At 30.5% G+C, this 27666-nt stretch overlaps 1 protein-coding gene across 3 annotated transcripts in view; it reads right to left on the reverse strand.

The window, feature by feature from the left end:
* Positions 1-27666, reverse strand: part of LOC135143725 (dmX-like protein 2) — a 58053-nt gene that overhangs the window by 16369 nt on the left and 14018 nt on the right. The window contains exons 11-23 of one of the 3 annotated variants that reach the window (XM_064075638.1): positions 24988-27074; positions 24657-24943; positions 18972-19397; positions 18564-18920; positions 18274-18516; positions 17966-18222; positions 17496-17911; positions 17179-17446; positions 6915-7106; positions 6684-6865; positions 6387-6633; positions 6087-6338; positions 5822-5905 (exon numbers count right to left, since the gene is read on the reverse strand). In XM_064075638.1, the coding sequence (XP_063931708.1) occupies positions 5822-5905; positions 6087-6338; positions 6387-6633; positions 6684-6865; positions 6915-7106; positions 17179-17446; positions 17496-17911; positions 17966-18222; positions 18274-18516; positions 18564-18920; positions 18972-19397; positions 24657-24943; positions 24988-27074 (5298 nt within the window). Of the gene's footprint in view, positions 1-5821; positions 5906-6086; positions 6339-6386; positions 6634-6683; positions 6866-6914; positions 7107-17178; positions 17447-17495; positions 17912-17965; positions 18223-18273; positions 18517-18563; positions 19398-24656; positions 24944-24987; positions 27075-27666 lie in introns of all 3 variants that reach the window. The other 2 variants (XM_064075639.1, XM_064075637.1) reach the window with 2 other exon arrangements.

The following is a 27666-nucleotide window of genomic DNA, read 5'->3' on the forward strand; positions in this document are numbered from 1 at the left end:
TTCAAAATTTTCACTTTCGGCTTTTTCAACTTTTCGATTTTTTAAGTTTTCAACTTTCGGTTTTTTAAATTTTCCATTTTTCGATATTTTGAATCATGAGATTTTACAAATTTTCAATTTTTGAATTTTTTTAATATGGATTTCTCAATTTTTCAGTGTTTCACTTTTCGACTTTTCGATTTTTAAATTTTCAAAATTTCCGATTTTTCGGAATTTCGTTTCTTCGAACACTTGATTAAACGTGTTTTCAGTTTGTCGATTTTTGAATTTTCAATTTGTTCCATTTTCGATTTTTGATTTTTTAAATTTTTGATTATTCAATTTTCTCATTCTTGGTTTTTTTAGACTTTAATTTTTTTACCCTTCAATTTTTCGATATTCAAATTTTCATTTTTTTTATTTTTCAGTGTTTTTACTTTTCGCTTTTTCTTTTTCAACTTCTCGATATTTCAATTTTTGGAATTTCCAGATTTTTTTAAATTCGATTTCTCGAATTTCGATATTTAGATTCTTGAATTTTTGGAAATCTCGATTTTCGAATTTCTGATTTTTCGGTTTTTCAAATTGTCGGATTTTCGTTTTTTCGAATACATATTTGATTATTTGAATTTTCAATTTGTTTCTGTTTCGATTTCCCGATTTATCAATCTTTAATTCGAATTTTCTCAATTTTTGTTTTTTCGTTTTTTTGATTTCTAGAGTTTCAGATTTTCGTTACTCGAATTTTCAATCTTCCTACTTGTCGAATTTTCGACTTATCAATTTTTCTATTTTTGAGTTTTTCGATTTTTCATATTTTGAACTTTTCGCTTTTCCAATTTCACGATTTTTTAATTTTTCGATATCTCGAATATTCGATTATACAAATTTTTCGAAATTTGTAATTTTCAATTTTTTTAATATTGATTTCCCGATTTTTCAATTTTTTCATTTTTCAACGTTTCGATTTTTCGAATTTTTAATTTTGTTAGTTTTTGGATTTTGAGATTTTCGAATTTTTCGATATTCGAATTTTCAATTCTTCCAACCTTTTAGACTTGATGTTTTTACCTTTCCATTTTTCGATATTCATATTTTCAAATTTTTTCTTCGATTTTTGATTTTTTTAATTTCGATTTCTCGATTTTTCAATTTGTTTATTTTACGACTTTTCGATTTTTCGATAGTTCGTTTTTTCTATATTTTGATTCTTGAATTTTTGGAAATCTCGATTTTCGAATATTCGATTTTTCGATTTTTCAATTTTTAGATTTTTGAATTCTGTTTTTTCGGTGATTGATTTTTAAAATTTTTGATTTTTCAATTTTCCGATTCTTAACTTTTTAGACGTTATTTTTTTACTCTTTGATTTTTCGATATTCAGTTTTTCACTTTTTCTAATTTTACTTTTTTGAGTTTCTGAATCTTTCAATTTTTCGGCTTCTTGACTTTTCGATTTCTCGATCTTTTGATGTTTCGATTTCTCAGTTTTTATACTTTTCGGCTTTTCCATTTTTTCAATTTTTGGACTTTAACCCTTGGATTCTTCAATTTTTCGATTTTTAAATGTTTCGAATTTTCGATTTTAGAATTTTAAATTTTTCGACTTTCGAATTTTTGATTTTTCGCTTTTCCAATTTCACGATTTTTTAATTTTTCGATATCTCGAATTTTCGATTGTACAAATTTTCAATTTTCGAAATTTCGAATTTTCAATTTTTTTAATATTGATTTCCCGATTTTTCAATTTCTTCATTTTTCGACTTTTCGATTTTTCGAAATCTCGATTTTCGAATTTTTAATTTTTTGGTTTTGGATTTTTCGGAATTTCGTTTTTTCTATATTTTGGTTCTTGGATTTTTGGAAATCTCGATTTTTGATATTTGATTTTTCGGTTTTTTAATTTTTAAATTTTTAAATTCTGTTTTCGGATTTTTCAGATCTTCGTTTTTTCAAACTTGATTAATCGATTTCTGAATTTGTTTTCCTTTTAGATTTCCCAATTTTTCAGTTTTTCAATTCTTCAAATTTTCGATTTATCGATTTTTAAATTCTTCAGTTTTTAGACTTCAGTTTTTTTACTTTTGTGTTACAGTTTTTCAATTTTTAAAATTTTTCACTTTTGCTTTCTCAATTTCTAGATTTTAAATTTTTTTCGACTTTCCGATTTTTCGAATTTTCGTTTTTTCTTTTTTGCGATTTTGCAAATACTTATTTTCATTAATCGAATTTTGAATTTTTCGAATTTTCGATTTTATAAATTACAAATTTTCGAATTTTTTGTTTTGTTTTTCAATTTGTAGATTTTTGAATTTTCCGATTTTTACGAATTTCGTTTCTTCGAACATTTCATTAATCGAATTTTCAATTTTTCCATTCTTAAGTTTTTAGACTTTTCGAAATCCAAATTTTAATTTCTTTGTTCGATTTTCAATATTTCGATTTTTGAATTTTCGATTTTCCGGATTTTCGTTTTTTCATTCATTAAATTTTCAATTTTTTGATAATCAAATTTTCAATTTCTTTTTCGATTTCACGACTTTCCAATTCTTGGATTTTTCGAATTTTCAGTAACTGTCGATTGTCAACGAATCTTCGATTTTTCGATTTTTATATTTTTTAGTTTTAGTTTATTTTAATTTTTTTTTACTTTTCGCTTTTTCAATTTCTCCATTTTTCAAGTTTTGACCTTCCGATTTTCGAATTTTCGTTTTTGCGAATACATATTTCATTCATTAAATTTTCCATTTTAGGAAATCCCAATTTTGGAATTTTGTATTTTTAATTAATCGAGTTTTAAAATTTTTGGATATTCGAATTTTCAATTTGTTCCATTTTAGATTTTTTGATATTCAAATTTTCATTTTCTTTCGATTTTTCAATTTTTTACTTTTCGCTTTTTCAATTTTTCAATTTTTTAATTGTCCATTTTTCGACTTTTCGATTTTGAGATTTTGATGTTTTGCCTTTCGATATTTCGTTTTTTCTATATTTTGATTTATTTTTCGATTTTTTGAGTTCTCGTGTTTTCGATTGTCAATACCCAAATTTTGAATCTTTTTCGTTTTTTCAAACATTGATTAATCGATTTCTGAATTTGTTTCCTTTTAGATTTCCCGATTTTTCAATTTTTCAATTTCTCAAATTTTCGATTTATCAATTTTTACATTCTTCAGTTTTTTGACTTCAATTTTTTTATTTTTGTGTTACAATTATTAAAATTTTTCATCATTTTTGCTTTTTCAATCTCACGACTTTTGAATTTTTCGACTTTCCGATGTTTCGAATTTTAATAGAATTTTCAATTTTTCCATTCTTAAGTTTTTAGACTTTTCGATATTCACATTTTAATTTTTTTGTTCGATTTTCAATTTTTTCATTCAATTTTTCGCTTTTTCGATTCTTTTCTTTAAGCTTTTCATTTTCACGATTTTTTAATTTTTCGATTGTACAAATTTTTTTTCGAATTTTCAATTTTTTTAATATTGATTTCCCGATTTTTCAATTTTTTGGTTTTTGGATTTTGAGTTTCTCGAATTTTCCGATATTCGATTTTTCAATTTGTTTATTTTTCGACTTTTCAATTTTAGAATTTTCGATTTTTAGATACTTCGTTTTTTTATATTTTGATTCTTTAATTTTCCCGATTCTCAAGCGATTTTTATATTTTTCAGTTTTAGTCTATTTTATTTTTTTTTACTTTTCAATTTTTCCATATAACGTTTTTTTTTTTGTTATTTACGCGAGTGGTTTTTACTTTACAAATAGGTTATCAGAAAACCATAAACGCAAAAACAAATTTTATTATTTATCAAAAAGCCGGGATTTTATTAGGCAGATAATTTCTGAAACTACTGGACAAATTTTGATTTTAGAAATTCACATTTTTCGACATCTAGATTTTGGAATTTTTGATTTTTCCATTTTTAGATTTTCGATTATCGAATTTTCAATTTGGTTCATTTTCGGTTTTTGATTTTTAAAATTTTTGATTTTTCAATTTTCCTATTCTTAAGTTTTTCAACGTAATTTTTTTAACCCTTCGATTTTTCGATATTCAGTTTTTCAGTTTTTCTAATTTTACTTTTTTGAGTTTGGGCCATTTCGATTTCTCGATCTTTTGATGTTTCGATTTCTCAATTTTTAGACTTTTCGGCTTTTCCATTTTTTTCAATTTTTGGACTTTGACCCTTGGATTCTTCAATTTTTCGATTTTTAAATTTTTCGAATTTTCGATTTCAGAATTTTCAATTTTTCGACTTTCGAGTTTTTGATTTTTCGGTTTTTCAATTTTTAGATTTTTAAATTCTCTGTTTTCGGATTTTTCAGATCTACGTTTTTTCAAACTTGATTAATCGATTTCTGAGTTTGTTTCCCTTTAGATTTCCCAATTTTTCAATTTTTCAATTCTTCAATTTTTCAAATTTTCGATTTTTTGATTTCTCGAATTTTCGCTTTTCCACAATCCGAATTTTCGATTTATCAATTTTTAAATTCTTCAGTTTTTTTACTTTTGTGTTACACCTTTTCAATTTTTTAAATTTTTCACTTTTGCTTTCTCAATTTCTCCATTTATTAATTTTTCGACTTTCCGAATTTTCGTTTTTTCAATTTTGGATTTTGCAAATACATATTTTCATTAATCGAATTTTGAATTTTTCGAATTTTCGATTTTATAAATTACAAATTTTCGAATTTTTTGTTTTGGTGTTTCAATTTGTAAATATTCGAATTTTCCGATTTTATACGAATTTCGTTTCCTCGAACATTTCATTAATCGAATTTTCAATTTTTCCATGCTTAAGTCTTTAGACTCGATATTCAAATTTTATTTTCTTTGTTCGATTTTTAGTCTTTCGATTTTTCAATTTATGGATTTTCCGACTTTTCAATGTTGTGACTTTCAATATTTCCATTTTTGAATTTTCGGTTTTCCGATTTGTCGGATTTTCGTTTTTTCGAATACATATTTGATTCATTAAATTTTCAAGTTTTCGATATTCAAATTTTCAATTTCTTTTTCGATTTCCCGATTTTCCAATTCTTGGATTTTTTGAATTTTCAATCTTTCTACTTGTCGATTTTCAACGAATCTTCGATTTTTCGATTTTTATATTTTTCAGTTTTAGTCTATTTTATTTGTTTTACATTTTTGGATTTTTCCATACATGTAACGTTTTTTTTTTTTGTTATTTACGCGACTAGTTTTTACTTTATAGAGATTATCAGAAAACCAAAAACGCAAAATCAAATTTTATTATTTATCAAAGAACCGGAATTTTTTAGACAGATAATTTCTGAAACTACTGGACAAATTGTTGTGAAATTTTAGGTGCACTTAAAAAAATATTTAAAAAACGAAATATTTAATAACGTCATCTCACTTTTTTTTATTAAATTCTATTTAAAATCTGCACAGCAATATTCCAATTTTTCACCTTGCAGGTGTAGGTTTTAAAAAAAATTTGTGTAACACAACTTTACAATTTAACTTAGAAACTACAAGACTGATTGCTCTGAAATTTTTGCCACATTTTAAGGTTATCAAGAGCACGGTGAACGACTAATCAGAATTCATCTACTCATTTATTCCAAAAACTTGCTAACGCCATCTCCAAATTTTGCTAAGTAAATCCTATTTCAAATTTATATTTCTTCTCATCTGAACTAATTTCCACAGTTTTTTTTTAATCCAAAAAAAAAAAACAGTAAAATCCCACTAGTTCACCGCTATAACACCAACACTACATCTATCAAAAAACGAACAAAACGATCTATTAGCAACAACAACCACAACAAACACAGGAACCAAGCAGTAACAGAGCAGTGTTAGAAAACACACCGGTCGAAGCATGTGCGCCGACCGAAGCAGAACGAGATGGACAAAATTGGCATCGTGACAGCCCGGGAAGCTTAGCCCCTTCATCTACACACATAGGTACACCCATTTAGAAAACGTCCCAAATAATTCTCAGGATCAAAAACACACACAACATAAGCTAACTAATGTGGTTACCCTCAAATCCATGAGATATTTTTAAAAAGTTAGTAGTTTTACAGGTCAAACGTGGCACACCTTTGGGGGAAAAACACAAAAACCCACTTACCACGCTGGCGCCACGCCCGCTCTGGCTGGCGATCCCGGGCTGCGGACTCCCCGGCTGGGTCTCTTTGCCCTTGTCGCCGGCGCTCTGGATCACCAGGAAGGGCGGAACGCTCGGATCCGGCACCTCCTTGGTCAGGTTTAGGATGTCGAGCTCGCACTCGTCCTCGAGCCACGCCGGCAGCTCCAGCAGCAGCGAGATGTCCATCTCTTGGATTTCTCGAGGCGTCGCCACCACGATCAAGCCGGAGCTCACCTGAGAAAACGCGGTATGCTTTTTTACTAAATCGGTGGAGGAACTCACTTGGTTGAGGCTGAAAGCGGCTATGGAGTCCTGCTCTTTGTGGATTATGCGGACGGGCTCGGGGGCCGCCGGCTCGGGGTGGGGGAGCTCTTCCTCGAGGGCGCTCAGAGAGCGGCGCTTGCCGAACACGGCTCGGATGAAGATGTCCTGGACCGCCTCTTGGTGGACTAAGTAGGTCCAGAGGCGGCGAGCGGTGCTCGCTGAGCTCTTGTTACTAAATGGAGTGTTGTGGGGCTCGAGGAGTTGGCTATAGAATTATAAATAGAACGACATCTAGCTGTGACAGTTTTAACTAACCGGTATTTTTGGATAGGTGGACCTGTGGTGTTCTCGACGAAACACCCCGGGATATATTCAGGTGGGGCTTGTCTACAATCTAGTTCTTTCTTAAGGCTGTCTTGCCAGTTGGTCAGGCGACGTAAGCAGGCGTGGATTAGGGGGCTCGCTACTGGGAGTTCGTTCATTTCCAGGCCAGCCACCTATAAGAACAAAAATAAGACAAAAGTACTAGATTTGTCGTGAAAGTACCGATAAAAATTCGTTCATTCGTGTTTGTACTATCTTCAATGTTGCCAGTTTTAGCACCAACCAGGAGTACGAGTTCGGGTCTGAATGTTCGTTGTTGACAGTCCGTACTGTGGGAGCTGGCATGTCAAAAACGTCCTCGTCTTCGCTCTCGGAGTCGCTGGAGACTTCGTCACAGTCGGGGCCGGCGATGGGCTACAATATACATAAAAAAATTAGTACAATCAAATTTATTTTTTTAGAAAAAAATATAGGTATACCAGTCACATTGTAAAAAAAAGTGGCCTGTGAGGGGATCAAACCCGTGACGTTTGTGACCGCATATATTTGTGATTCATGAATCTGCCTTAAGATTTTCCCCCAGGCATCAAGAGTTTTACAAAAAAATCAAAATTCATAACGACATTTTATACTAATATAAAAGCAGTGGCGTAAATAGCACCCCCGCAGACCCTGCAATGCGGGGGGGCGCAGCGTCAAAGGGGGCGCAGACCGTAACATAACTGATATATTTTTTTAAAATGTGCAATTTTTAAAGAAGGGGTTTTCATTGGAATTGAAAATGAGATCAGGTAAATTAACTATTTAACGAACAAGTTTGTTAATAAAGGTGATTAATAATCGAGATATTTTAACGTGCGAGGAACGAGTTTTTATATTTTTTCTTTTTCTCAATCTGTTTTCAATTTTTCGATTCTTCAATTTTTGATTTGCAGGTTTTCTAATTTTCATTTTAGATATGTAATAATAATTATAATTTTTATTAGAGTTGTTCACTTTTTTAATTTTTCGTTTTTGGAATTTTTTAATTTTTCGATCTTTGAATGTTAGTTTTTGGACCTTACGAACATTTTTCGATTTAATTCGTTCTTTGATTCATTAATTTTTTCTCGATTTCTAGTTTTTCAATGTTTCTATTTTTCGTTTCTTCAGTTCTACAATTTTGTCAAATAAATGTTATATAAATGAAAAAAAAAGTAACAGTGTACCTATGGTTTATGAGTCCGTGTTGAAGTTTTGTCTTCGACATCGAAATTTTTGTGGAAAAATAAAACAAAATTGAATTACAATTTTTCGATTTCTTGATTTCTCGATTTTTAGTTTACTTAATTTTTCGATATTTCAGTTTTACAATTCTTGCAATTTAAAAAAAAATCATTTTTACATTTCTCAGTTTCTCTATTAATCAATTCTTTGATTTTTCGATTTTTCCTCTTTCCAACTTATCGTTTTTTCAGTTTTTCGATTTCTCAAGTTTACGTTGTGGCAAATTTGGGATTTTTCAATATCTCCAATTTTTTAATTTAAAATTTTTCACTTTTTTGATCTTTCGATTTTTAAAATTTCTGATTTTCCGAATTTTGAATATTTTGATTTATTTTATTTTTTTAAGTTTAAATATGTATTTCAGTTTTAAATTTTCCGGTTTTTCGATTTCTCCATTTCTCGGATCTTTTGATGTCTCAATTTTTTAATTTCGATTTCTCGGCTTTTCCATTTTTCAATTTTTTATTTCTTCAAGTTTTTAGATTTTTAAAATTCTCCATTTTACGACTTTATGTTTTGTTATGCTTCGATCTCCCCATTTTAACCTTTTCAACATGTATTCCAATTTTTCGATTTTAGAATTTTCGATTTCTTACATCTCGATTTTTCGTTTTTTCGATTTTAAAATGTTTTTACTTTTCGTTCTTTGTTTCAAGTTTTCGATTTCTCAATTTTTCAACATTTCAATTTTGAGAATGTCTATATTTTTCAGATTTTTGATATTTTCATTTTTCAACTTTTAAAATTTTTATATGTCGACTTACCGGAAATCGATTTTTGGGTTTTTCAATTTTTCGACTTTTCAGTTTTGAGATTTTTCAATTTTTCGATTTTTTAGTTTTTCATTTCTTCAGTTCTTCGGTTTTTCAAGTTTTCGAATTTTTAAATTTAAAATTTTTCAAATTTCCATTTTATTTGTTTTACGTTCCGATTTCCCGGTTTTAATTTTTTTTATGCTTTTCAATCTTTGGTTTTTCTAAATTTTCATTTTTCCATTTCTCAATTTCTCGATTTTTCGACTTTTTGATTTTGTGTTTTTTTAAATGTTAAATTTTTCGTTATTGTAATTTGAAACTGAAAAATTGAAGAAGCGAAAAATTAAGAAATCGAAAAACCAAAAATTAAAAAAAAAATGAAAAATCAAAAAATACAGAAAATGAAAAATCGGAAAGTAATTGTAAAATTGATTAACAGCAAACGAAAAATGCAGAATTCGAAAAATTGAAATATTAAAAAAAAATGTAAAACCGAAAAATTAAAAAATGGAATAAATGCGAATTAAAAAATTGAGGAAACGAAAAATTGAAAAACCGAAAAAAGAAAAAAACAAACATTGAAAGATCGAATAAATGGAAAATGAATAATAGGAGAAACGAAAATTAAAAATCGAAAAACTGAGAAAAAAAATAGCGAATCGAAAAATCGAAAAAAGTCAAAAATATTTAAAGATAAATTGTTAAATCGAAGAATACAGATATCGAAAAATTGAAAAATCGGAAAATTAAAAAATGGAAAAATTGTAAAATCACAAAATTGAAGAAGCGAAAAATTTAAAAAAATATTTATTGAAGAATTCAAAAGTTGAAACCGTACAATGAAAAATTTATAACTGAAAATTCGAAAAATTGCAAACTGAAAAATTGAAAAATCAAAAACTGAAAAATCAAAAAATGTAGAAACTAAAAAATCGAAAGTAATTGTAAAATTGAATAATAACAAACCAAAAATTTTAAAATCTAGAAATTAAAAATCAAGAAACCGAAAATGTGCAGATCGAACAATCGAGAATTCGAAAAATTTAAAAATTAAAAAACTGAAAATTAAAAAAATTAATAGATCGAATAAATGTAAAATGAATAATTAGAGAAAGGAAAATTAAAAATCGGAAAACTGAGAAACCAAAAAATTGAAAACTTTAAAATCGAAAAATAGAGATATCGAAAAATTGTAAAATTGATTAATAATAAACGAAAAATTTAAAAATCTAGAAATTAAAAATCAAGAAATTGAAAAGGTGCAGGTCGAAAAATCGAAAAACTAAAAGATCGAATAAATGGAAAATGAATAATTGGAGAAACGAAAATTAAAAACGAGAAACCGAGAAACCAAAAAATTGAAAAATCGGAAAATCGAGAAATCGAAATATGTAAAAATCGGTAAACTAAAAAATGGAAAAATTGTAACTTAAAAAATTGAAGACGTGAAAAAATAAGAAACTGAAAAATCAAAAAAAAAGTAAAAACTGAAAATTCATAGAATACAGAAACTGAAAAATCATTTCTCCATTTCTCGGATCTTTTGATGTCTCAATTTTTTAATTTCGATTTCTCGGCTTTTCCATTTTTCAATTTTTTATTTCTTCAAGTTTTTAGATTTTTAAAATTCTCCATTTTACGACTTTATGTTTTGTTATGCTTCGATCTCCCGATTTTAACCTTTTCAACGTGTATTCCAATTTTTCGATTTTAGAATTTTCGATTTCTTACATCTCGATTTTTCGTTTTTTCGATTTTAAAATGTTTTTACTTTTCGTTCTTTGTTTCAAGTTTTCGATTTCTCAATTTTTCAACATTTCAATTTTGAGAATGTCTATATTTTTCAGTTTTTTGATATTTTCATTTTTCAATTTTTAAATTTTTATATTTCGACTTACCGGAAATCGATTTCTGGGTTTTTCAATTTTTCGACTTTTCAGTTTTGAGATTTTTCAATTTGTCGATTTTTTAGTTTTTCATTTCTTCAGTTCTTCGGTTTTTCAAGTTTTCGAATTTTTAAATTTAAAATTTTTCAATTTTTCGATTTTACTTGTTTTACGTTCCGATTTCCCGATTTTAATTTTTTGTATGCTTTTCAATCTTTGGTTTTTCTAAATTTTCATTTTTTTTCATTTTTCCATTTCTCAATTTCTCGATTTTTCGACTTTTTGATTTTGTGTTTTTTTTAATGTTAAATTTTTCGTTATTGTAATTTTTCTATTTTGTAAATTTTAGATATTTAGATTTTTCGACATCTTGAATTCTCGATCTTTTTTCAGTTTGAATTCCTCGGTTTTTCGATTTTCCAAAATTTCGATTTTTCAATCTTTCGACTTTTCAGTTTTGAAAATTTTCGATTTCTCGATTTTTCAGTTTTTGATTTTCCAACTTTTAGATGTTTCAAATTTTAGAGTTTGCAAATTTCACGAGTTTTCAGTTTTTAATTTCGTCAATTTTTCGTGTGGGTTTTTAAGTTTCTTTATTTTTTCAATTTTCGGCTTTCAATTTTCCGTTTTTTTAATTTTGCATTTGAAGTTTTTCTAGTTTTCATTTTAATTATGTTCCACTCCTAATAATTATAATTTTTAAAGTTGTTCACTTTTTCAGTTTTTCGTTTTTGGAATTTTTCAATTTTTCGGTGTTTGAATGTCACAGTTTTTGGACTTTACAATTTTCAAGATTCTATAATTTTTCGATTTTACAATTTTTGGATTTTCCAATTTTTCAATTCGAACATTTAAAGTTCGAAAAATTGAAGAAACGAAAAATGAAAAAAATATTGATTGAAGAATTTAAACATTGAAATTGTACAAATGAAAAATTGCAAAGTCGAAAAATCGGACAATTGAAAAGATCGACTAAATGGAAAATGCATAATTGGAGAAAGAAAAATTAAAAATCGGGAAACTGAGAAACCAAAAAATTTATAAATCGAAAACTTAAAAAGCGTTTTTCTGCACATATTTTGATTCTTGGATTTTTGGAAATCTCGATTTTAGAATTGGTGTTTCAGTTTTTAGATTTTTGAATTTTCGGTTTTCGGATTTGTTTCTTCGAATACATATTTGATCCACTGAATTTTCAATTTTTCGATATTGGAATTGGCAGTTTGATTCTTTTTCGATTTTCCTATTTTTCAATTCTTTGAATTTTCTGGATTTCCTGATTTCTCGGGTGTTCGATTTTTCAGTTTTCATATCTTTCAGTTTCTAGACTTTTCAATTTTTTTACTTTTCGATTCCTCGAATTTTTAATTTTTCCATTCTTCAGTTTTTTGATTTTTCCATATAACGGTTTTTTTTTTGTTATTGACGCCACTGGTTTTTATTGTTATTGTTAAATCGTAAAATAGAGATTTAGAAAAATTGAAAAATCAAAGGATGCAAATCGGAAAATTGAGTAATCGAAAATATTTCAGATCAAAAAATTGTTAAATCGAAAAATAGAGATCTCAAAAAAATTGGAAAATTAAAAAATAAAGAGAAATTGAAAATCGCAAATTAAAGAACCGAAAAATCGAAAAAGTGAAAAATCGAACTGAAAAGATCGAATAATTGGAAAATGAATAATTGGAGAAACTAAAAAACTGAAAAATTGAAAACTTAAAAATCGGAAAAATTTAAATATCGAAAATCGTAAAATCGAAAAATAGCGATATTGAAAAATTGCAAATCGGAAAAATCGAGAAGTCGAAATATTGGAAAGTCGAATATTTAAAAATTGTTAAATCGAGATATCGAAAAATTGAAGAAACGAAAATTAAAAAAATATTTATTGAAGAATTCAAAAGCTGAAATCGTAAGAATGAAAAATTTATAACTGAAAAATCGAAAAATTGAAAACTGAAAAACTGAAGAAGCGAAAAATTAAAAAAAAAGTAAAAACTGAAAAACCAAAAAATACAGAAACTGAAAAATCGGAAAGTAATTGTATAAAATTGACAACAAACGAAAAATTGAAAGATCGAAAAATTGAAAAATCGAAAAATAGAGATATGGAAAAATTGAAAAATCAAAAAACTGCAAATCGGAAAATCGAGAAATCTAAATATTGAAAAATCGAAAATATTTAAGGATCAAAAAATTGTTAGATCGGAAAATTAAAAGATGAAAAAATTGTAAAATTTATAACTGCAAACTGGAAAAATTCCAAACTGAAAAATCGAAGAAGCGAAAAATTAAGAGATCAAAAAATCAAAAAACTGAAAAATCAAAAAAAGCAAAAAGTCAAATCAAAAGATACAAAAACTGAAAAATCGGAAACTAATTGTAAAACTGATTAACAACAAACGAAAAATTTAGCAATCTAGAGATTAAAAATCAAGAAACTGAAAAAGTGCAGATAGAAAATCGAGAATTCGAAAAATTAAAAAATCAAAAAATCAAAAAATTGGGAAACTGAGAAACCAAAAAATTGAAAAATCGAAAAATGGAGATATCGAAATGAGAAAATTGAAAAAACTCGAAAAACGGCAAACTGAAAAATTGAAGAAGCGAAAAATTAAGAAATCGAAAAATCGAAAAACTGAAAAATCAAAATAAGCAAAAACTGAAAAATTAAAAAATACAGAAACTGAAAAATCGGAAAGCATAATTGTAAAATTGATTAACAATCGAAAAATTTAAAAATTTAGAAATTAAAAATCAAGATACTGAAAAAGTCCAATTGAACAATCGAGAGTTCGAAAAATTTTAAAATTAAAAAATTGAAAAATCAAAAAATTAAAAGATCAAAAAACTGCAGAACAAAAAATCGAAAAATTGAAAGATCGAATAAATAGAAAATGAATAATTGGGGAAACGAAAATTATATTTCGAGAAATTGAGAAACCAAAAAATTGAAAAATCGAAAAAGTTTAAATATCGAAAAATTGAAGAAACGAGAAATAATGGAAATACATAAATCAAGCAATAGAGATATCGAAAAATTTCAAATCGGAAAATCGAAATATTGAAAAGTCGAAAATATTTAAAGATCGAAAAATTGTTAAATCGAGAAGTAGAGATATCGAAAAATCGGGAATTTGAAAAATTGCAAAATCAAAAATTTAACAGATCGAAAAACTGAGAGCTCGAATAAATGAAAAATTGTAAAGTCGCAAAATTGAAGAAACGAAAAATTAAAAAAAAACATTTATTGAAGAATTCAAAAGGTGAAATCGTACAAATGAAAAATTAATAACTGAAAACTCGAAAAATTGCAAATTGAAAAATTCAAGAAGCGAAAAATTAAGAAATCGAAAAACCGAAAAGTCAAAAAAAATAAAAACTGAAAAATCAAAAAACACAGAAACTGAAAAATCTAGAAATTAAAAATCAAGAAACTGAAAAAGTGCAGATCGAAATATTGAGAATTCGAAAAATTGAAGAAACAGAAAATTTAAAATAACATTTATTGAGGATTTCAGAAGTTGGAATTGTACAAATGAAAATTTTATAACTGTAAACTCGAAAAATTGCAAACTGAAAAACTGAAGAAGCAAAAAATCAAGATATCGAAAAATGAAAAAAAAAAAACTGAAAAATTAAAAAATATAGAAACTTAAAAATCGGAAAATAATTGTAAAATTGATTAAGAATAAAAGAAAAATTTAAAAATCTAGAAATTAAAAATTAAGAAACTGAAAAAGTGCAGATCAAAAAAACGAAAAATTGAAAGATCGAGTAAATGGAAAATAAATAATTAGAGAAACGAAAATTAAAAATCAAGAAACTAAGAAGCCAAAAAATTGTAAAATCGAAAGATAGAAATATCGAAAAATTGAAAAATCAAAAATATTTTTTTTTTTTTTGGAAAAATTGAAGAAACGAAAAATTGAAACAATATTTACTGAAGAATTCATAAATTGAAATCATACAAATAAAAAATTAATAACTGAAAACTCGAAAAATTGAAGAAGCGAAAAATTAAGAAATTGAAAATAAAAAAAAATTAAAACTGAAAAATCTTAAAAGATCGAATAAATGCGAATTGAAAAATTAGAGAAACGAAAAATTGTAAACCCGAAAAAATTAAAAATAGAAACATTGAAGGATTGAATAATTGGAGAAATGAAGATTAAAAATCAAGATACTGAGAAACCAAAAAATTGTAAAATCGAAAAATATACATATTGAAAAATCGAAAATATTTAAAGATTAAAAAATTGTTAAGTCAAATCCGAAAAATTGTAAAGTCGCAAAATTGAAGAAACGAAAAATTAATAACTGAAAACTCGGAAAATTGCAAACTGAAAAATTCAAGAAGCGAAAAATTAAGAAATCTAAAAACTGAAAAATCTAGTAATTAAAAATCAAGAAACTGAAAAAGCGCAGATCGAAATATTGAAAGATCGAATAAATGGAAAAGAATAATTGGAGAAACGAAAATTAAAAATCTAGAAACTGAGAAACCAAAAAATTGAAAAATCGAAAAAATTAAATGTCAAAAAATTGAAAAATCAAAAAATTACACATCGGAAAATCGAGAAATCGAATTATTGAAAAGTCGAAAATATTTAAAGAATGAAAAACTGTTGAATCGAAAAATAGAGATATCGAAAAATTGAAAAACAGGAAAATTAAAAAATCGAAAAATTGTAAAATCGCAAAGTTGAAGAAACGGAAAATTTATTGAACACTTCAGAAGTTGGAATCGTAGAAATGAAAATTTTATAACTGTAAACTCAAAAAATTACAAACTGAAAAATTAAAAAACGCCAAAACTATAAAATCAAAGAATACAGAAACTGAAAAATCAAAAAACTGAAAAATCGGATAAAGACGGAAAATGAGTAATTGGAGAAACGAAAATTAAAAATCGAGAAAGCAAAAAATTGAAAAATCAAAAATATTTAAATATAAAAAAAATCGTTAAATCCGAAAATTAAAAATGTAAAAAATATTTATTCAAGAATTCAAAAATTGAAATCAAACGAATGGAAAATTTATAACTGAAAATTCAAAAAATTGTAAACAGTAAAATTGAAGAAGCGGAAAATTAAGAAATCGAAAATGAATAATTGGAGAAACGGAACACGAAAAATCGGGAAACTGAGAAACCAAAAAATTGGAAATTCGAAAAAATTTAAATGTCGAAAAAAATAGAGTTATCGAAAAATAAAAGAAACGAAAAATAAAAAAAAAAACATTTATTGAAGAATTCAAAATTTGAAATCGTACAAATAAAAAATTTATAACTGAAAACTCAAAAAATTGTAAACTGAGAAATTGAAGAAGCGAAAAATTAAGAAATTAAAAAATCAAAAAAAGCAAAAACCGAAAAATCAAAAAAACACAGAAACTGAAAAATCAGAAAGTATTTGTAAAATTGATTCAGATCCAGAAATTAAAAATCAAGAAACTGAAAAAGTGCACATCGAAAAAAAATCGAAAATTTAAAAATTTAAAAATTAAAAAATCAAAAAATTATAAGATAGAAGAATGAATAATTTGGGAAACAAAATAAAAAATCGAAAAACTGAGAAACCAAAAAATTGAGAAATCAAAACTTAAAAATCGAAAAATCGTAAAATCGACAAATCGAAATATTGAAAAATCGAAAATATGTATAGATAAAAAAATTGGAAAATTGGAAAATTAAAAAATGGAAAAATTGTAAAATTCCAAAATTGAAGAAACGAAAAATTGAAAAGATTTTTATGGAAGAATTAAAAAATTGAAATCGAACGAATGGAAAATTTGTAACGGAAAAGTCGAAAAATTACAAATGGAAAAATTGAAGAAGCGAAAAATTAAGAAATCGAAAAACTGAAAAAAGGCAAAAACTGAAAAACCAAAAATACAGAAACTGAAAAATTGGAAAGTAATTGTAAAATCGATTAACAGCACTAGATATATAGAATCTGAAGCTCAAGTGTTTATGTTTAGACATCGAAAAAATCAGAAGGTTAAAAAAATCCGAATAATCCAAAAAATCCAACAAAAGACGAAAAACTCCAGAAAATCCAGAAAAAAAAAATAAAAATTAAAAAAAAAATCGAATGAATCTAAAAAGTCAAACAAAAACCAATGAAATCCAAAAAATCTCGAAAACCCACAAAAACTGGAAAATCCATAAAATCTCGAAAATCCAGAAAATCTGGAAAATTTGCAAATTCCAGAAAATCAAAAAAAAACTGGAAAATTCACAAAATCCAGAAGATTAAAAAAATCCAAATACATAATCCAAAAAAATCCAACAAACGACTCCAGAAAAATTGAAAAACATAAAATTTGGAAAACCGAAAAAATTGAAGGGTTGAATAAAAAAAATTAATAATTGGGGAAACGAAAATTAAAAATCGAAAATATTTAAAAATCAAAAAATTGGTTCAAGATTACTTAGATAGAACTTCCATATTATTATTCAGCACTAAGTAATAGCAATCTGAAGCTCAAGTGTTTATTTATGTTTATACATCGAAAGAATGTCACGTAGAAATTAGTGTCTTAAACTTAAAATGACCTAAACCCAAAAGTACGTACTTTGGTTAACAGGAACGCTAAAATGCTCATTTCAGGTGGCACGAACTGTTCCCTATACGTCGGCTTATCCTCCTTCATTTGCGACGGCTGATGTCCTAGTAACTTCGTGTTCAGTTTCACTCTTTGCTTATTCAACCAATTGGTAGGTCCCGAAATCTCTTCAGTCGGTGTACCTTGAGCACTTTGAGTTCCCTGGTTTTGAGAACTGGCTTGATTTCCGGTAATGCTGGCAGTTCTGAGCAATTTCTTGATTCCGCCACCAAACAAGCTACAAGTTTGACATTAATACAACCCTCTGTAGATAGCATTGTACTCACCGTCCCCATACATCCGTGTTGAAAACATGCCCCGTAACGTGGAAAAGTATCACGCAATCGCAAGTACTGAGTCCATACAGCACCAGCGCCAGATACGTAGCCGTAAACGCCTCACACAACACAACCGTAAGTCGCGGAGTGTCTTCGTCTTTTTCGCGCGCTAACAAAGCCCGGAGACTCGTAACTCCAGGCCACTTAGGCGGAAAAGTGATAATTTGTTGGCCATCGTTAATGGACATGCGTCTGCGTCTGCCAACTAGATGCGTCGAACAAAGATCTTGGGTTTCGGGTAAGTTACTCTTGAAGGTGTCGGAGTCGCACAGTGATTGGTAGATGCAAGCTGAAAGCGCTATTGCCAAGTCTCTCAACACTAGAAGTTGGTTTTGCGAAGTGTTAGGTTTTGGCAACTCCACCATCTAGAATTGAGGTTAGAACGAACGGTGATTGTTTGATGGGGTTGTTGAACTTACGGTTTGGAGCATGTCGTGGATTAAACACTGGAGGTATCTGATGGGGTCTGCGATCACGGTTTTACTACTAGCGACACTAGCGGCTAGAAGAGGTAAGCTTGTGGGGAAAGGTAGAGGACTTAGAAGTTGTTGATGGGTTTTTTCTTGTTGGAGTTCTTGTAACAAAAGGACTAGTTCCATTCGGACTGAGGCTAGACCGCCGGTGGCTCCGTGCAAGGAACAGTAGCTGAGTAGAGTGCGCAGAAGGATTTCATTGGCTACAACAACAACATGAGGTTGATTGATGACTAGAAAGTGTGGTTGATCACCTCTAAGCCAACGCTTTCTTTTAGCAGCCCTTTGTACTTTGGCTTCAAAGTCCAGTTTCTCCTGGACTAGAATTTCGTGAAGGGTGGGTCTAGTACCGGCTTCACAGGCTGCATTTTCCATTTCGGGTGCTGCTTCTAGTTCTAGCGGCTCGACAATATCAGTGGTAGCGTAATTACATAGTTGTCGTAACGCTTCTACTTCTTTTTCCAACCAAATGTACAGTTGGTACCGTAATTGGCCACCTGAAATAAATTCAAAGTGACAAAGTTACATTTCTTGATTGTCTTACCGTCCACTTCGAATCCAGTCGCCAATGTGCTCAACTCCTCCATGAGAATTTTCAAACAAGCGACAAACTTCAACTGTTGGGCCATAATATCAATGTGTTGACCCGGAGGTTCTTCAACCTCTTCATCTTCGTCTTTACTGTCGCACTTCATCTTTATTCCTTCGTCGGACTCTTCCGACTCTTTATCGTCTTCATCGTCGCTCCACTTCAACTCTAAATCGTCTGTTTTCGTCTTAAAATCGGTAGTGGTGGTACCCCAATCAAAATCACCGGCTGATTGCCCCACGTCCGGTTTGCTATCCCAGGAGATCATCCCGGTATTAATCTCGGACTTTTCGTTCTGTCTTGGTGATACCACTACAACAAAATTTACTAACCTAGAACACCATAGTGTAACTAGGTACTTACAAGGTGTCGCTTGTTTATTATCCGCAACGATATAAGGTAGTTTGGACAAGACCTCCAAAGCCAGGGCTGGACACCCGGCTCGAAAATGACCATGAGCCGTCGCAAAATACAGCTGTCTCTCTAAAGGAGTGATGGACTCCTCCACCACCACTTGTTTCCCTCCTGGAAGCCACACCTTCCGGTGTCCCGAACTCGCCATATGCTGTCTCACCAGCAGCGGATGGGTCCTCAAATACACATAAAAGTTAAAAACGTTAGGGTCGGCCTCTTTAGTCTCCCTTGCTTCGTCCTCATGAGCCGAGTGCTGAGTCCCGGCATTCCCGATCAACAACGTACTCAAAGCAGCCTGGTGTTCCTTCAGAGACCAAAAGGCCATCGAGCGCAAAAAGGGATCAGGGTGCGCCTTCGTAATATCTTGGTTCGACCCTTAAAAAACCAAAAGTGATACCAACTCCCCTTAACCAACCCCATACCATTGTTTAAGTATATTATAGTTGGACAACCTATACGGACAATCACTTTCCCATGTAGAAAAGAATGAATATATATTTTACATCTCACTCGCTTCACTATGAAGTGGCGGTACCTTACGAAAGGAGGTAAAAATAGTCCGTAAGCACGTGATGTCGATAAGGTAGTAAACGGACCAATTTAATCAGTACGTTGTACGGGGAGCAGTCACAAAATAAGCAAACGTACGTGTTGAAGACTTTACTGTAATATATGTATATGTAGTGCATACCTGTTTCAAGGTTAAGGTAACAAAAATTTAATATTATCGCGGTATACCTATTATCCATGAACTGCATGGCTAACAAATATGCGTCCCTTCGTCCACTTTAAAGGTATACGAAATTAAACGACCACTACTTTAATTAATAAGTCATCTAATTTGCCTCCAGAATAACTATGGGTTATCATCAAACTATGAACACCAAATTAATTCAATATGAACATCTTCTTACGTATTTTTTTTATTAACAGTAGTCAAATCATTAAATACATATTATTTTTGAAACTAAAATGCATTTTATCCTAAGATTGTATCACAAAATATTCATCACCATTTAAATATATACGATTTAGACATCAAGAAATAAATTTAAAATTGCAAAAATTATATCTAGCAGACTTAAAACAGCCTTAAATGTGTCTTGTATGTAAGTGCTTATCAGTATGTAGGCATTTTAACGCACAGCAATAATCGTTCTTGATGAGTAATAACTAATGACTACTGTAACACAGTAAATCCTCGAAATCGAAAATTTAAAACACTGAAAAATTCAAATATGGGAAAATTGTAAAATCGAGAAATCGAAACATAAAAAAATCAAAAAAATTAAAATTGGAAAACCTAAAATTTAAAAATCGAGAAATTGAACAATCGGTTAATTCAAAAATCGAAACATCGAAAAATTGGAAAATCGAAAAATAAAAAAAAATTGGACAATCGAAAATTTAAAAATTCCGAAAATTGAAAAATTAAAATATAGAGAACTGAAAACTCAAAAAATCGAAAAAAATTAATAATTTCAAAAATTGAAAAGTTAAAATTGAGAAATCGAAAAACTGAAAAATCACAAAATTGAACGAAATATCAAAAAATTAGGAAATAAAAAAATTGAGAAACAAAAAAGTCAAAAAAGCAGAGTCTAAAAATCGCAAATTTAAAAAATGGAAAAATTGAAAAATCAAAAACCTGAATAATCGAAAAATTGAAGAACTGAAGAATTGAAAAATCGAAACTTTAGGAAGTGGAGAAATGGGAATATAAAAAAATAGATTAATTGAGAAATCAGAAAACTAAAAATTCAGAAACGTCAAAATTTGAAAAATAAAAAAATATTGAAGAACTAAAAACTCGAAAAATCTAAAATTTAAAACATTGAAAAGTTAAAATATCCTAAAACTGAAAAATGGAGAAATCCAAACATCAAAAAATCAAAAATAAAAATAAAAATCTAAAATTTAATAATCGAAAAACTGAAAAATCAACGAATCGAGAAGTCGAGAATTTAAAAAATTGGACAATTGAAAAATCGGATAAATCAAAAATCGAAACATCGAAAAATCGAGAAACCGAAAAGCAAAAAATCGAAAAACCAACAAATCGAAAAATCGAAACATTGTAAAATTCAAAAATTGAGACATCGAGAAATCGAAAAATCAAAAGACAAAAAAAATCGAGGAGTCGAAAAATCGAGAAGTGGAAAAATCAAAAAATTGAGAAACCGAAGTAGGCCAAAATCGAAAAATCGAAAACTTAAATATGGAAAAATTGATAAAACGAGAGATTGAATAATCAAAACATCGAAACATCCGAATCTCCATGAATTGAGATCTCAAAAAATTTAAACATTCGTAAATTTAAAAAATTAAAATATAGAACTGGAAACTCGAGAAACTGAAAAATCTAGAAATTTAAAAATTAAAATATGAAAAAGTTGAAAAATTGAGAAATTGAAATAAAAAACAAAAAACTGAAAATCCAAAAATAAAAAATAGAAAAATCTAGAAGTCGAAAAATGAAAGAATCGAAGTATTGAAAAATATCAAAACTGAAAGAAATATCCAAAAATTGAGAAATCGACAAACCAATAAAGCGAAGTCGAAAAATCGAAGAATTGAAGAACTGAAAAATCGAAACTTTGAGAAGTGGGAAAATCAAAAATAGATTAATTGAGAAATCAGAAAACTGAAAATTTAACGCAAAAATTTGAAAAATTCAAAAATTTAAATACTGAAGAACTGAAAAGTCAACAAATCGAGAAATCGAAAAAACTAAAATTTAAAACAATGAATAATTAAAATATCGCAAAATTGAAGAATCGAGAGATCCAATTCAATTTGAAAAATTGAAAAATCGGGGCATTGAAAAATTGGAAAATCCAGAAATTGAAAAGCTCAAAAGAAAAAAATCGAAAAACCGAGAAATCCAAAAATCGAAACATCGAAAAATTCAAAAACTGAGACTTCGAGAAATCGAAAAATCGGAGGATCGAGAAATTGCGGAGTCGGAAGCCGAAAAGGAAAGTTAAAAATTGAAAAACTGAGAAATTGAACAATCAAAACAACGAAACATCTGAATTCGATAAATTGAGAAATTAAAAAATTGAATAATCGAAAAATTTTAAAAATGAAAAACTGGAAAATCAAAAATTAAAATTCAAAAAATCGAAAAATTGAAAAACTGAAATATAGAAGAACTGAAAACTCGAGATATCGAAAAACCTAGAATTTTAAAAAATGAAATATTAAAACATCGAAAAGTTTAAAAATTGAGAAATCGAAGCATTAAACAGTCCCAGAATTGAAAAATCTAAAGTTTACAATAAATTGAAAATCCAAAAAGGAAAAAAGCGAGAAATCAAAAAAAATCCATCAATTCAAAAATCGAAAAGTCAAAAAATTGAAATATTGAAAAATCTCATAACTGAAAGAAATATTCAAAAAATTGAGAAATTAAAAAATTGGAAAACTGAGAAATCGAAAATCTAAAAAAGCAAAATTGAAAAATCGTAATCTTAAAAAATCGAAAAATTGAGGAATTGAAGATGTGAAAAATCGAAACTTTAGGAAATCCAGAAATGGACAAATAAAAAAAATACTTTAGAAATCGGCAAACTGAAAATTTAGAAACGTGAAAATTTGAAAAATTGAAAAATCGAAATATTTAAAAACCGTAAAATTGAAGAGGACAAAAATTGAGAAATCGTATCATTGAAACATCGTAAGATTGAGAAATCGAAAAATAAAAAAATCGAGAAATAGAAAATTTAAGGAATGGAGGAAACGGAAAAGCCCAAAATTGAAATATTGAAAAATTGAGACATTTAAAGTTGAAAAATCGAGAAATCGACAAGCCGAAAAATCCCAATAGCGTATTTAGGTATAAATCACAAGATCAGGACTATTCTACTTTTTAAAATTTAAATACATAACATTATAAATTGGAAAATTGGCTTAAAGTCGATATTGGCCTGAGTGTGCTTTGGTCTGTAGATCAAACAAGTTCTCAGGCGACGAAAAATTGCATGTGGAGGGAGACTTCGGATTACAAATCGTGCCAAGAAAGACATATTTGGGAGAGATGGATTTTCAGGTGCTTGACTAGCGGGATTTTAAATTGTTTACTGTCGTTCGCTAAGTGAAGAACACAATTTCATTAAAATGATAATTATAAAATTATCATAATCACTATTGGTGTTAATTAACACAAAATGGCGCGCAAGTTATCAGTTGATTTCGTTAATAAATTCATAGAAACCTATATGGGATTTTTTCATGCCTTAGAAAATTAAAAAGTAAAAAATACAATAACAAAAATTTTAAAATGCGGTTTACGAAAAATTAGTTGACCTGTGCAAAGAAGAAAATTTTGGAAACGCTGACAAATATGACATCTTAAAAAAAATAACACTTGAAGAAGTGCCTTCGGCGTAGTATTTTTGATGCTGGCGAACAAAATACTCTGTGTGCAAAAAGTTTTAACTGTGCAGATCTAGCCGAAAATCCGAAAACCAAATCGCTGTGTGTAGGGCCAGCATAACGGAAGTAATAAATCATCCCATCGGTTGAAGAACGTTGGGTCGGTGCACTGATGTCGGTGTTATATCCCGAGAGGGGCCCAATACACCCAATAAAATGGAACAGATAAAATAAAGCTTCAAACATGATTATTTTTATACTAAAATTCTGAAGTTTATAAACTGCACATTTTATTTATTTATTTATTTATTTATTTTATCTTGTCTTCGAACTATAATAAACATTTCAAACAATGTCTGTAACTTATTTTAATGTAAATTATATTCATGTGGTTAACAAAATCAGATGTAATATTAGTGTGATTTTGACCTTATTCTAGATTTTATTACAGCAGAACGGCGTATCCTTTTTAAATTTTAGAAGTTACGGAAACTAGTTCAAGAAACAATTAGTTATCTCGTATTTTTGGAACAAAATTTACCAAAATGTCCGATAACAGCAATTGTTTTTCAAAGAAACAAACAGTCTTCAAAGCAGCCTTTAACAACTAGATATTACAAACATGCCTCTTAAGTTCTTAATGCGTTTTTTTCTCTCTTGTAATTATTTGTAATGTTAACGCCGAAAGTTTATGTCATTCTGTTATTTACTTTGAACATATATTTTCATTTTGTGTTAATATTTTTGTAACACCACGAATCTAAATTTTACTTAAAATCTTGTTTTACTTTAATCTTGTAAAACTAAACAATTATACCAGTTTAAAAACCCTTGGAAAGTTTCTGTCAGTCTTCAGATATAGTCAAATAAAAATATGCGTCAAATTCATTTAAATTCAATTCTTTCTTATCACGTTACAACGCGTTGCTTCATATTTTTTATGTCAAGTATATTTTCATATTTTGTACATATATGTTTATACACATTACTGTTTACGGAACAATGTTAATTATGGATTTATGGATAACTCCTCGTATAAGAGCAGAGTGAAGGGTGTTTGCCTTTGCTAATGTTTGATGGCGCCATCTGATTTAGAGTAAAATAAACCTAAAACGTTCGCTCACTGTAGTGAAAATGCGCGTTGACGAAAAATTTGTCCCACGCCCCCTGGATTCCTTGTCCTAAAGCTCACTATTTAGGCGAAGTAAAATTTGTATTAGGTTGTCCAACTATAATATACTTAAACAATGCCCATACCATCTGCATCGCAACCTAGAATCTCCTGGTACAACAACTTCTTAAAACTATCGCCGTCCCCTTCGTACAACCGCACGATAATGATAGCCAATTGCAAGTCTTGTAGCTTCTGCAGACACACCTCAGTTGCGTCCTTCAAATTACCGGCCAATAGGAAAAAGGCGGCGGCGTGGTCAAACCGCTGCTTGCCCAATAAAGCGTACGCGTTTTTAAGCGCAGCTTTGCGCCACCGGTCTTCCGAGAAATTATTGGCGAAGAATTGGGTCATCTTTTGGTCGCGCTTCGACCTGAAACGAAGTTACAATCACGCGATTCAAATGGTCACACTAACCTATAAAGCCCCCAAAGCAGACTTTTCTTGTTCATGGCTAAATAATACAAGGCGGCGTCCATTGGGTCTTGCTTGACTTGGTAGGCGGCTTTGGCTAGGACTTGGACCGCCTGCTTCAACATGCCGAGGTTGCGAATCCACCAGCCTACACCTAGTTCACGAAGGTGGGGCCAGGTGGGTTCGCCTTTTGCATAGCTCGGAATCAAGTTGAGCAGTTCTTCCTGGCTTTCGGAATGGTAGGCCCAGGCTAGATTATTGGTACCTACGCCTTGTTTCTGGAAATGGGTTCGTTGGGCTAGCGGGAGGCACCGTAGAAGGTAACCGTAGTGCTTCATTGCGAGTAAGAATCGGAGTCCGCAGTCGTCGAGACTGTCGGTGATGACTTCGTCCGACTGTCCGACTAAGTTTTCTTTAGCCATAGCCGACTTGGCTGAATCTATGGCGAACCTTTCCGCTAAATCGGTATTACAGGTGGACACTGTGTCCGCTAAAGCTAGTAAGTGCATTTGGTCTAGACTTGACAACCCTGGTAGGTGCATATGGGTTAAAAGCCGCGATAGAACTCGACCTTGCTTGGGAGTGAAGTGTGTAATTCCAACATTACGCTCCGATTGTCGTCGATCCATTCTGGAGATCTCCTTGTCTTCCAGAAGTGTGTCAAGCGATTCTTCCATCACCACACTATTGTCGAACAGCTCGTTGTAATCTTTCTCTTCTTCTTGTTGCACGAACTGTTCTTTATCGGCTGCCAGGAGCGTCCAGAGTGGCAAAGGAGGAATATTGTTGATTTCGTCATAGTCCAAGGCGATTTCCCCAATACTCGCTCTGTGTTCAGGACTGCCCGCTGGGTAACTCACCGACAGAGTCCTAGCTCTTGCCCACCCTTGCATGTCTTCGGGTGTCTCTTGATTACCCCCAATACACTTAACCAAATGGGCTAAAATCGCCTTCACCCAACGAATCTTCCCAGAATTGAGCAACTCCATTAGTTGCTTCGGGTGGTATTGGGGTAACACAGGACACGCGATTCGTGACGCCTCGAACAACCCATAGTCCGGCATGTAGTCAATATTGGAGTCTTTGTTAGCCCGTTTTCGATCCAATATCTGCAAATTAACACTACTAATCCTTCCAAGAGTCGGAATGGCCGCTAGTTTCCTTTGGTTCTCTTGAGTGAGAGTCCGGAAATCTACATCCCGTAGCGTCTTACCATCCGGCTCACTTATTTCCATAGCGGTAGTAGTTTGGTTTTGGGGTCTCCATTGTGTGTACACGTGCATTTCCGAATCCATCCCGACCACTAAAATACCATCGCGGACCCAACTAATCTGCATTGGGAGAGCTGGCAGCCCATCAGCCGTTTGTAACTCGATTTTGCGCAACGTCATCCATTTAAAATCGTCGACGAAGAGCGGCTGCGCCAACGAACTCGCCTTACGCAGAATAGGTCTGTAATTATTAACCGACTCTTTCATAGCTTTGACGTTAGCTTGCGCCAAATCCGTCGACAAAGGGGTATACAGCATGATTTTGCTCCCGCAAGCTACGGTAAGTATGTGTGAACCATCCTCATTCGACACCCAATCCAACTGAACCAAGTGTTTCTGCGTCAGTGGACATATATTCCCCATCTCTGAGATCGACTTGCGCAGTGACTGCAAGGTCGTGAAACTCGGAACTGCCAATAAAGTCGGCTTAATGTGCGACTCGGCACTCAATGTCTGTCTATCGTCGTTCGAAAAGGTGTGCAACACTTCGTTTATTCTTTGTTTCTTCTTCAAAGTGCGCGAATCGTACAAGTAACTAAGATCCAAGTGTCTGTCGATGTTTATTCTTGGTAGGTGGATGTTTTTCAGGTGGATGATGTCCTCGAGGAGCCACTCGGTCCCGCCTGTCGACTCGCACTCGTATATCGCTACGCATAAGTTGATGAAGCGCGAATCCGGGTCGTTTTTGTTGGGGCGGGTGAAGCTCTTGCCGTACTTGTAGGCGCAAGCTAAGCGACCGGAGTAGGCGACGCTGATGTTGAGGACTTGGCCCTCGATCTCGATTGCGGACTCCTTCAGCATGTTCCACTCGGTCCACATCTTTAACAATGAGGGAAAATTGGGTACAGCGGTCTAAAATTGGGTCCGCTAACCTCAAAAGGTTGCAAGGTTGGCTAAACTGAAAGAACTGTCTTGTGGCGTCACAAAACGAAACGCTAACACGTTGCGCAAATTTGTTTTATTGTTTGTAAATGCACAGTTCATGTTCGGAGTTTAATCGTTAACTGGTTCTAACACAATTTAACAGTCAGGCACTTGTTAGGAGATTTCATGAAATTCACTTAGTCAAGACATATTATTTGTTTATCTAATTATGAATAATGTTTCTGGATGAGTGTTACAACACTTCTTAATTCCTTACACAAGATTGCTAACAGTTCATTTACGGCAATTCAATTACATCATCGAGGAGCTTGGCAAACAGTAGCAACGCCCACCCACCCCCTCTTGATTCCAGTGACTACTCTTAATATTATTCAATCTTATCTTGGCAAGTACTAGCCCCGCCCACCCACCCTCTAGTTCCTTAGAGCATATGTGATTTGGCAAAATTAGTTTAACCTTAGCATGTACTAGGCCCGCCCACCCACCCTCTATCTTCTTAGAAGGTATGTGATTTGCCAAAATCACT

Source organism: Zophobas morio, unplaced genomic scaffold (assembly GCF_036711695.1).
Source record: "Zophobas morio isolate AGI-343-1 ecotype UQ-CSIRO unplaced genomic scaffold, CSIRO_AGI_Zmor_V1 ptg000074l, whole genome shotgun sequence".
Taxonomy (NCBI): Eukaryota; Metazoa; Arthropoda; class Insecta; order Coleoptera; family Tenebrionidae; genus Zophobas; species Zophobas morio.